The 11975-nt window shown below is 40.4% G+C and overlaps 1 protein-coding gene across 2 annotated transcripts in view; it reads right to left on the reverse strand.

The window, feature by feature from the left end:
* The window catches only part of kdm4b (lysine (K)-specific demethylase 4B), a 52462-nt gene extending 43984 nt beyond the window's left edge, over window positions 1-8478 (reverse strand). For both annotated transcript variants that reach the window (XM_014980539.2, XM_014980537.2), the window contains exons 1-4: window positions 8346-8478; window positions 3606-4053; window positions 3251-3426; window positions 1915-2029 (exon numbers count right to left, since the gene is read on the reverse strand). In XM_014980539.2, the coding sequence (XP_014836025.2) occupies window positions 1915-2029; window positions 3251-3426; window positions 3606-4025 (711 nt within the window). In that variant the 5' untranslated portion in view covers window positions 4026-4053; window positions 8346-8478. The remainder of the gene's footprint in view (window positions 1-1914; window positions 2030-3250; window positions 3427-3605; window positions 4054-8345) is intronic.
* Window positions 8479-11975: the final 3497 nt, after the last annotated feature.

The following is an 11975-nucleotide window of genomic DNA, read 5'->3' on the forward strand; positions in this document are numbered from 1 at the left end:
GCAGGGTTTTCCCTGAAAGAGATGAGGTCTAACTTAACTAAATTAACTTCCTTAATGAGCTCAACAACTTCTTTGGAAGATTTGAAGCCCTAAAAAAAAACCCTGCAAGGAACGCTGTTCACCCTGATGAACAGGCCCTCAGGCTTGAAACATCTGCTGTGCGAAAATCACTGAGAAACATTAACATCCGAAAAGCTGCAGGTCCCGACAACATTCCAGCAAGGCTGATCAAAGAGTGTCCAGACCAAACAGCCCATGTGCTCACGGACATCTTCAATACATCACTGCATCAGGCCATTGTCCCCTCATGTTTTAAGTCAGCTATTATTATTCCAGTGCCCAAGAAACCAACCATCACATGCTTTAATGACTTTCGACCAGTTGCATTAACATCTATCGTCATGAAGTGCTTCGAGAGAGTGGTTAAGGGTCATATAATCTCTAGAGTGCCTCCATCATTTGACCCTTTCCAGTTTGCATACAAATCCAAGCGCTCGACTGAAGATGCTATCTCCACTGCTCTTCATCTGAGCATGGTACACCTGGAGAAAAGAAACACCCCACGTACGGATGCTGTTTTGGACTTCAGCTCAGCATTCAAAACGATCATCCCTCAGGATCTGGTATGCAAACTGGTCCCCCTGGGCTTCAATACTCCACTGTGCAACTGGCTGCTAGACTTCCTCATGGACAGAATTCAGTCTGTCCGTGTGGGTAATAACATCTCCAATATCATTTCTTTAAACACTAGTTCCCCCAGGGCTGTGTCCTGAGCCTCCTGCTGTTTACCCTGATGACCCACGACTGTCGTCCCAGGCTTAACACCAACCACATCATGAAATATGCAGACGACACAACAATTATGGGACTCATTCAGGACGACAATGAAGTGAACTACAGAAAAGAGGTACAACATCTTGTGGACTGGTGCAGAATAAACAGCCTGCTCCTGAATGTCGACAAAACAAAAGAGATCATTGTCGACTTCAGGAGGTCTCGACCAAACTACACACCGCTCCTCATCAATGACAAAGCAGTGGAGATCGTCAGCAGCACTAAGTTCCTGGGGGTGCACATTACAGACAACCTCAGCTGGACAACTCACATCGCTTCACAGGTGAAAAAAGCACAGCAGCGCCTGCACTTTCTGAGACGAATGAGAAGAGCTTTGCTCCCCCTCCCCATCCTCTCCACCTTCTACAGAGGAACCATTGAGAGCCTGCTGACCAGCAGTATCTCCATCTGGTCTGGGAGCTGCAAGGCCTCAGACTGGAAGTCTCTGCAAAGAGTGGCGAAGACAGCCGAGAGGATCGTCTGTGTGCAATGTCCTATCCAGAGCATTGCACACAGACGCTGCTTAGCCAGAGCAAACCAGATCCTCTCTGGTTCCATCCAACCTCTCCATGGTCTGTTCATCCGCTTGCTGTCTGGGAGGAGAGTCCGCAGCATCCGCTGCAGAACAGCCAGACTCAGAAATAGTTGTCTCCCTCTGGCCATCAGATTGCTCAACAATCCCATCATGAAAACCCAATCATGTTGTCAAGTGACTTAATTAGTGTTAATTGGTCTTCCAGCTGATCGTCATATGCTTGATTTCCTTTTTCCAGCAACTAATTTCTACATGTCCCAACTTTTTTGGGATTTGTAGACACTGTGAAATTTTGAATCAACATATTTTTCCTTTAAAATGTTACATTTACTCAGATTAAACTTTTGATCTGTCAACTATGTTCTATTACAAATAAAATATTGACATTTGCCATCTCCACATCATTGCATTCAGTTTTTATTCACAATTTGTTTAGTGTCCCAACTTTTTTGGAATCTGGGTTGTACGTTTAGGTTCAACTTATCCACCTTTCCCATTGAAAATAGCTGCTTCTTGTCCACTGCAGTGACAAAACTACTCCTCACCTCATCGTAGATTGAGCCACTGACATCAGCCCCATAAATGGGTGACACAAACGTCAGGTTCTTCCAGTACTTCCTCTCCAGGTCATCAAAGTCTTTGTGGCGGGGGGTGCAATATCTGAGAAAAACAAAGTGAAGCAAAAAAAGCAAAAAAGAAAAATTAAGAATTGTACAAATGTTTTTCTAACTTGTGAATTTTTGATCTGAGATTTTTCACTCTGCCTAACAGTTGTATTAGATATAGGTTACATTTTGGGAGGAGGCTTGCTGCCTCCAAATATGACTCCCAAACAAGAGCTGCAGGACAAATTTAGTCAAATAAGCCTTTTTATGTCTGCCGAGTTCAGCTGCTGCTCTTTTTAAAGTTAGTAACTGTGAAAAGATCACGCTTTCACCTAGAGCGCATCTTCCCTTATTCTTTAACAGTAACACTTTACAAATCCATTAATACACATGCCAGCAATAAACCATATCTGATTAAAATAATTCAATATATTATTTATGATACTTACTTTGAACCACCAGAAGGTGCTATTGATATATTTTCAAACTTCAACAAGTAGACCATTGGAAAAAAGGTAAAAAGTAAGTCATAAAAATCGAGTTTATTGGTTTCTAAAACAAAAAAATAATAAAAAGGGGTATGACAAGAAAAGCTTTCAGTAGTTGATCTTTTCTAAGAAAAGACTGTAATCCAATCTACAGTCTTTATAGATTACCTTGTAAAATCCAAATTGGTTTGGTCGGAAAAAAATATTTTAATTTCTACATTTCTAATTGAAAAAGAAAAATGTATGAGTTTTTTTTTTCCAATGCATTTATGGTTTTGATTTCCAGACTGTTCAAGAGCACCGACTTGCTGATTTAATTTATGTTTGTATCCATGTATAGATGTAAGGGAATTCACTGCTTTTTATCTTCAACTGCAATAAATACAATAGTTATTTCCAAATTATATTGCTATTTTTAACCAATCTATGAATATTCAATAATATAGTTGACAAATGATTGGAAGTAATTTTTACATAATCAAATACTGCTATCTGAAAGTGCAGATATCTCTTTTGCTACAAACACAGATAATCATCTACAACTTAAGTTCCAACAAATCTTCAATTTTCTCAATTCTTTATTTTAGTTTGTTCTCTACAAAATTGGATCCTACAGATTTTTCTTGATTTCACTGTATCAAACACTGGTCTTTAACGTGCTACTTTTGTGTACATGTAGGAGAGGAAACTTTTAAGAGATATCCAAGAAATGTTAAAAAAAGAAATGCTGCTAGCTTAGTGGCTTAAATGACAGAGAACTTACAAAGACGAAAGCAAAAGCAACTCACTTTTTGCTGTTGGCCAGCTTGCGATATTCACCCACAGTCATGGATTTCTTCTGAATGTTGTATTGGGTAAACAGACCAGACTGACCAGTTACCACCTGCATGATGGGGGCTGGGATCACCATGTCTTCAATAGTATCATAGGATTGGCGAGGTTTCCAGCCCTCTGGAGGAATCACCTGCACACAGAAAAGGAAGGTTAGCAGTTATATGAAGAAAATTAATATCCACCTGACCTCCTACATTATTCTTTAGACTGGAAATGTAGCTAAAAAAGCCTTGGTGTGGAGAAGACTAATGAATTCAAGTGTAGAAAAGCGAGTAGCTATTATATGTGCATATATTTTGGCAGCATTACCTTTGCCAGGCCAGCACGATGAGCTCCTTGACTCTCCATGTACACGATATATTGAGCAAAGTCTTTAAACTCCTCCATGGTAGGCCTGAAAGTCATGATCTTACAGCTGGGGTTCTTGGCAGCAGCTGGGGGAAGAGGTGGTGGACCTGGTCCGACCTGCTGGAGTGGCTCAAAACCTGGAACGGGTTTGGAAGTCCCCTCTAGGTCTACTGGCAGAACTGGGGTGATATCTGGAGCTGCGTGTTGCTCTGAGGTCACCGGGTTACTGGGTGTTTCAGCTGCTGCTGGCTCCTGGATGGGAACATGATCAGGGGCTGGACTGGAGCCGAGAGCAGGAAAAGAGACCGGTCCAGGATCAGGGGGTGTAGTGGGGGCAGGGTTCGGAGCCGACACCGTCTCCATGGACTTGTCGGTATCCATCAGATGCTTACGAGGCTTGCAGGTAAATCTGTGGGGGACAGCAAGGACAGTTGGGGTTGATTTTTTTGGACTTGACCTATTTTTAAAAAAAAAATACTACTGTGAAAACCAAATGATATGTAATAAACAGTTAGGTGTGTTCACAATAAAACCATCACACCAAGCATTAAATTCTAGCTTCTTATAGTAAACATATTTTTTATTGCTATAAACCCAAAGCATTAATATCTGTTTGTTTATTGATCACAGATAAATTGATTCTGTGTCATTCACCAATACTGAGATGTTCAGCGTAATTTGTGCAACCCTAGTGCCAAGCCACTCCATGGATGATTATCCTGCCTAAAGTATGAACAAAAAAGAGGAATGCAAATTTATCCTTGATGCACTCCAACATGATCTAGTTTTGTTTTTTAAACAAAAATTAAAGGAAAAACTGTCACAGTGGATGTTTCAGTGCTGCCTCGTCAAATTTGTATTTTATTTTCACATTCTGATTGTATTGTGTTTATTTTTTTTCTTTTTCTTCTTTTTTTAATTGTACAGTATTGCATTTCTAATTTCTGAAGTCTAAATCAAAGTAGTGTGTTATCTATCCTGATTACCTCAAAGACCAAACAAACGCTCTATTTTGTGTCCTGGGCTCTGATTTAGTCAGTAACTATAACATCAGTCTTCTCCGTCTCTAATGTACAGCATGTGCTCGGCAACTTGCTTTGTCCATTTCACATTGATGTCTGACAGCTGATAAAGTGTTGCATTTTTGTGAAATTTTCATAAAAAGTTAGATATATTTCAAGCCCTACAATGTCAACGAAATGTCCGATTTCTGCCATCAAAACCAATTACCAGAGGAAGATGTTAATCACAGAAAAGGTAGAAATTGAAATTCTCGCTGTAATAATGAATATATAGGTCTGTTTATATATGTATGCAGTCAGCATGCATCATTTATGACTACGCATACACATAAAATGTGGATGTGATTCTGAAACCATTATTTTTTTTCCCACTCAAGTCACAGTAGTAGTATGAGAGAGCAATGTGCGGCAAAATATTTGGAAGTTGAACTAGGGGTGCACCAATTTAGCTGCACCAATTTCCTTAATTTGGGAAATTGGTTATCAGCCGATACTTATATGTGAAACTGATCTTATCTTATCCACCAATCTTATCTATCTCAGCAAAGGTCTATAAATCGACCACTGTCCTCCTCTGCTCTTCTGTGAGAAAGCTTTGACTGAGACTGGTCCACCAGGTCATGTCTACACATTTTCAGTTAACAATAATCACACCACTGTTGCCAACTCGGTGACTTTCTTGCTATATTTAGCAACATTTCAAACAAAATATTTGGTAACAGCCAAAATCAGAATCAGCAGGTCAGACTTTTTAATGACTGATAAAAGGCAAAACTGCAACCGGTTAACGCATGGAATATGGCATTTTATATAACATCATTCATCCTTTTAATCACTCACGCATGCTTTTGGGAGCACATCTACGCACATCTAGCAGAGTTGCATGCAGTGTGATCCAGGGTAATTGATCACTGATCACGTTCATTCAGGGATTTTTTTCTGGCCACATTTCTTTCTCAAAGACAATGATCCCACACTCCAATTTTAATAATGCACTGGACAGTTCTTAACATGGTTTTTGTCATTTCTGTAATTTCCTTAGATATTTTTATCGGCTCAATGCCATTAATTTGACCTTTCTTAAACAGACTAACATCGTTTCCACAACCACAGCTATACGTCTTTCAACACAGTTGTTTTAGAAATAACTCATTGCATCAATTGGGGTTAAACAACTTGTTGCCATCTAAAAGATAGCCACTCAAGTCAGAAGCTCGTAACTATTTTTTTAGTTACATCCAAACGGATACATTTTTTTGTCCACGCAGTGTATAATTTTGTCAGCATTTTAATAAGTTGGTAACACTGTTGCTCTGCCGCAGCAAGGAGATACTGGATTCAAACCCCTATTTGGCATCTTTCTGCATGAAGTTTGCAAGTGTTCCCTGTGCATGCATGGCTACTCTGGCTTCCTCCCACAACCCAAAAACATGACTTTTGGTTAATAGGTCTCTATAAATTGCTGTTAGGTGTGAGTGTCTGTGTATGCATGGTTGTCTGCCCTGTGTTAACATTTGATGGCCCAGCTACCTGCCCAGGGTGTACCACACCTCTTGACTGATTTTATTTAATCAAAATAATAAAGTCATACCATTACGAGAACACAGTCATATTACCAGAATAGCTATAATACTGGCAGAATAAAGATGCAATAATGCCAGAAGAAAGTTGAAAAAGAGCTTTGATAGTTACCAAGATCTGACTTGACCAACTTAGTAAGTTTGTCATTCTTTCTTTGAAATGGGCAGTTGTTTAAATGACCTGCTGACATGTTAAAACATTAAGTATTTCCTTGTATATAAAACTGTTACCAACTATAAATTCACAGGATGCTCAGTATTCCTAATTTTAACGAAGCTTGGTGTAGTGCTCTCATAAAATTCGGACTTAAACCTTGTATTATCGCAACGTCCTCATATTAAAAATAAGTCAAAAAAAATTCTTAGTCTGGTCCTAATATTAAGTCGTAAACAAGTGAATGTAGTTTAAAGAAAAAAGCCAGGAAAACGACAAAGCTTACGTAGCCCAGGAGTTTATTATGAATGCAAAAATATTATGCACTTTTCATCTCATGCTGAAATATATGTTTCAAATTCTGAATTAACTTTTTTAAGTTATATACCTTTTGAAAAAGAACAAGTTGAAAAGTAGCCAATGCTTACAGTCTTTAAAAGTTTTCTATGCCAAGTCTAAAAAATACATCAATTTGCACTTTTTCTCTTTTGAGAATCAAACAGACAAAACAAATATGTTACTAAATCAGTAAACTGAACTTGCACATTGATACTTAAGACAAAATTAGCTTCAAGTTGTTTCAACTAATTTTAATCTACTCTATTTGTTTGTACAGATAAATTACTAAATATTATCAGATTATCAATGATATTTTAATTCAGAGGGGAGCAGAAAAATGCATGATAGAAAATAACTGAGAAAACGTGTTTTACATCCGAGTTTGATGCATACAATCTGTAAACAGAATATTTCTTTCAGCAAATTTTATAAAAACTTAGCAGATTCTGTAGTGCAAATACATATTTTATTATAGTTCAACAGTTGTTGAAACTCTGATCTGCATCTTTAAGAACACTGCATCTACATATGACTTTCACTAGCAAATATATTTGCATGTATTACATTACATCTACTTAAAGTGAAACCCCAGAGAAGTCAACTTTACAACACCAACATGACTTAAAAAGTCCCATTTTGGCTCATGTGTTACAGTAACTACAGTAAAGTAAGAAACATGTTACATTGCAATAATGAAAATTTATTTTCACTTTTAATATAGATGTTGCAAAACAGCACCAACTGCAAATATGTAGGGCAGAGTGACTTCCCCAAGCAAATGGAGCTTACAACTTCAAAGGTATTTGCATCAGAAAATGGAGAACCATCCCTAATAAGGTTTCAAGCAGCTGAAGAGATAAAACTGGTAAACACTACTTTATACACTTTATAAAGAAAAACATGCTATCCACCAACAAGCCAAAAACATCTACAAATATATTTTGAAAATTACTTGTCACAGATTAAACAACCGTTTTCTAAACTATATAAATTAAGCCATCCTTAATAACGCACAAAGAAAGATTTACTGGATAAGAGCCTAGAATAACTCCTGCCGTCCCAAACCACAACATGAAGGGGCCTAAATGGTACCTTTAACTCCATTTGGGCCCGAAACTTCCATGTTGTATCCAGTTTACTTCCTTAAAATGGTCCTAAATGCAAACACTCGTGAAATACATGTATTGTTCTTGTGCTCGTTAGATATTATAGGCTTCATGCAAATACAAAAAGTCTCATGAGGCATTAACAAAGTGAATTATTGTTACAATGCCGTTACTGCTGCTAGCCCTGCTCAGCTGATACCACTAGCATTCTATTCAAAATGACAGCGGCTAAAATATTGCCACACTAGTCAACTGCAATGAACAAAACTAAAGCTACCCTTCAGTCTCTATAGTAGGAAAACATTTAAACACACACACACGCACACAATTGCGAATATAGTAAGTACAGCTGTAATAAAATTAGCTAGCTTCTGGCTAACAGCTACCATATCTGCAATTAGAAAAAAACAAACAAAACGTCGCGACGACAACCGACAGCGCAGTCAAACTACAAATTATTGTACTTTATATTTTAGTAAAATACGCTTCGGAAAAATTACCTCCTGCAGAAGATTATCGTCCTCTCTCTGTTTGGCTCAAACGAATTGGTTTCGTTTGGTTTATCGATTTTCTTTTAGCTTTAGCAAGCAGCTGTCGCTGAGCTTGTTTGTGGGTTTAGGCCCTCCGAATAGTGGTCTGTGATTGGTTGAGTGACATTGAGCTAATAGAATTTCTGTAATCTCATTGGTTGATCGTATGAGCGACAGGGTAAACAACGACTCAAAACTTACGCCTAGTAACGTTCATCATCAGAGGGTTTTAACCTACCAACCAGACGCCACGCACGTACTCTCATACATGGGTTAGCGGCGCTCTGCAGTCATGGCAAAACAAATATATATTTAGGCCCGAGCAGCTATCGCTGCGAGAGCCTATTGTTTCTGTACTGTTTCTTATTATTATTAGGCCCGAGCAGCTATCGCTGCGAGAGCCTATTGAAACTGTACTGTTTATTATTTTTTTTATTCTCCCAAATGAATTGGCTTTTTGGGGGCTTTATCATATTCAAAAACTCACCAAACTTGGCGGGGGCATAGAGCCCGTGTAAAATTTACGTATTTTAAGGTTCCCGGAAAAATCGCTACAGAAACGGCTCAAGGGCGCCACCTAGCAAATTTCAAAAGACCCTTTCCTATTCACTTACTTTATCGTAGAGACTTGAAACTTGGCACACTTGTAGAGCTCCCCAAGACGCTCTGAATTTACAATTAATGTCATAGTGCAAGTATCACAGAATGTCGGCCATTTTGGATTGAAGCTCCGATTTTGACACGATTTTGGCCGTTTACAGGGTTCGCATTTTTTCGAACTTGTCCTAGGGATTTCGATCGATCGGCTTCAAACTCGGTCAGATCGTTCATAAGGCATGGCCGGTCCAAAGTTATCACAGGTTTGCGTTTTCGACCTTCCTGAAGGGGGGTTACCTGGGGTCAAAGTTCACCTAGTCGCCATGAAAAATAAAACGGTTATAACTTTTAAAAAAAAACTCACAGCAGCACCAAACTTTCAGTGATTGATCATCATCGGGTCCCCTACAATACCCAATGGTCAAATGATGACATCACTTAGGCCACGCCCCCTGAGAACAGGAAGTGTCATGTTTTACTCTAAACTGTCGCTATCTGACCCCTTTGACCTAATCAACATGAAACTGTGTCCACAGACAGAAAACATGTTGGTGTGTTGAGGATTCCAAGCCAAGCTCATTTGAATCCAGCAGGTGGGCGTGGCGGCGTGGCGAAGTGACCCTAAACGCCGTGTCCTTACGTTTGGCTGTGGATTCCACAATTTTGAGGCCAGCTGCACCAAACTTGACATGAGTGATCCTGGTAGGGTCCCCTACGATCCTATGTTGTCATAGTCTGACGTCATCTAAGCCCCGCCCCCTCAGAACAGGAAGTGCTTTTTTTTCCATGGAAAGCTGCCTTTCTGGCTCACTGCACCTAATCAACATGATTCTGTGTTGGATGACAGATAACATGTTAGTCTCACTTGCTTTAAAGCGCCAAGAGTCTTCTGTAGAGGGCGTGGCCGTGGGACCGCGGCGAAGCAGAGGTAACGCCGCCGCCATACGTTTGGCTCTAGATTCCACATCGTTCAGCCCAGCTGCACCAAACTCACTAGGATGCATCCTTATCCATCCCCGAACAGGAATCCATAACAGTCGTTGATGGGCGTGGCCTAATTTCTCTACAGCGCCCCCTAGCAATTTTTAAATGATCAGCCCCAAGCCATGCTTTAACCTAGAATTATGAAACTTGGTACACATGTGTATCATGTCAGGACCTACAAAAAAGTCTCTTGGAGCCATGGTGCAAACCCAACAGGAAGTCGGCCATTTTGGATCAAAATCAGCCATTTCCTCTTTTTCATAGACATCGCATCTGATCTATCTCCTCCTGCAGCTTTTGAGATAGAGACTTCAAACTCAGTCAGCAGAGACTTGAGACATTAAAGATGAAAAGTTATCGTAGGAATTTTTCTATGTCAAAGCATGTGGGCGTGGCTAAGTCCCAAACTTTGACTATTCGCCATGAAACATCAAGATGCAATAACTTCCACATAGAAGGTCACAGCTGCATCAGACTTCCTATATCTGACTACAGACCACCCCTCATCACATTGAGATGGTCAGTTGATGACGTCACCTTAACCCCGCCCACTTCCGACAGGAAGTCACCTGTTTTTTCTATTGTATGTCTTACTTTTACTCTCTAAGTCATATGGGTTTCATCCGGTGTAGGCTGACATGACATGATATGATGATGAACTCTCCCATGATGAACTCGACTGACCCGTGGGGGCGTGGCTAAGTCCCAAACTTTGACTATACAGCATGAAACATGAATGTGAAATAACTTCCAAATGCCAGGTCACAGCTGCATCAGACTTTCTATGTCTCATTATAGACCAGCCTTCATCATAGTTAGGTGGTCGATTGATGACATCACCCTAGCCCCGCACACTTCCGACAGGAAGTAACCTCTTTCTTCAATTGTATGTCTTACTTTTACTCTCTAATTCTTATGGCTTTCATCCTGTGCAGGCTGACATGAAATGACATGATGATGAACTCTCCCATGATGAACTCTACTGACCCGTGGGGGCGTGGCTAAGTCCCAAACTTTGACTATACACCATGAAACATGAATGTGAAATAACTTCCAAATGCCAGGTCAGAGCTTCATCAGACTTTCTATGTCTCATTATAGATAAGCCCTCATCACAGTTATGTGGTCGATTGATGACATCACCCTTGCCCCGCCCACTTCCGACAGGAAGTCACCTCTATTTTCTACTGTATGTCTGACTTTTACTCTCTAAGTAATGTTGGTGTGTCATGGATTCCAACCCTGTGCAGGCTGACATAAAATGAGATGATGATGAACTCTGTAAATGCCTACTGCTAAGTTTGGGACTAAGCGTGGCTTAGTCCCAAACTTTGACTATTCACCATGAAACATGAATGTGAAATAACTTCCTAATGCCAGGTCACAGCTGCATCAGACTTTCTATGTCTCATTATAGACCAGTCCTCATCACAGTTAGGTGGTCGATTGATGACATCACCTTAGCCCCGCCCACTTCCGACAGGAAGTCACCTGTTTTTTCTACTGTATGTCTGACTTTTACTCTCTAAGTCATATGGGTTTCATCCTGTGCAGACTGACATAAAATGCCATGAAGATGAACTCTGTCAATGGCATCTGACCCTTGTGGGTGTGGCAAAAATGGCTGTCCCTCACCATATGCATACGATCGTCTCTTATTGACAAACGCATCATCCCATTTGCTCCAGACTTTTTATGAGTGACACTTGTGAACCTCTAAGGAGCCCAATAGAGTTTAATTGCAATTTGACTCTACTGCGCACCCAGGTTAATCAAACACCTGTGTCTCCTTGCGATATTAGCTGATCTACACCAGATTTTTGTGCATTGACTGGGAGCAATGTCGAACATGACAGGGTGACTATCTTCAGGGCGGGTTTGGCAGCTCCGTGAGAGCAAGGCGGTGGCTGGGGGTAGGCGGTGGCTGGGGTGACATGGTGCTGAGGGGAGGCAGTGGCTGGGGGAGGTGGTGCTGAGGGGAGGCGGTGGCTGAGGGGAGGCGGTGCTGGAACATCCGCG

This window comes from Poecilia mexicana, unplaced genomic scaffold (genome assembly GCF_051168715.1).
Source record: "Poecilia mexicana isolate PSO_F unplaced genomic scaffold, ASM5116871v1 scaffold_4, whole genome shotgun sequence".
Taxonomy (NCBI): Eukaryota; Metazoa; Chordata; class Actinopteri; order Cyprinodontiformes; family Poeciliidae; genus Poecilia; species Poecilia mexicana.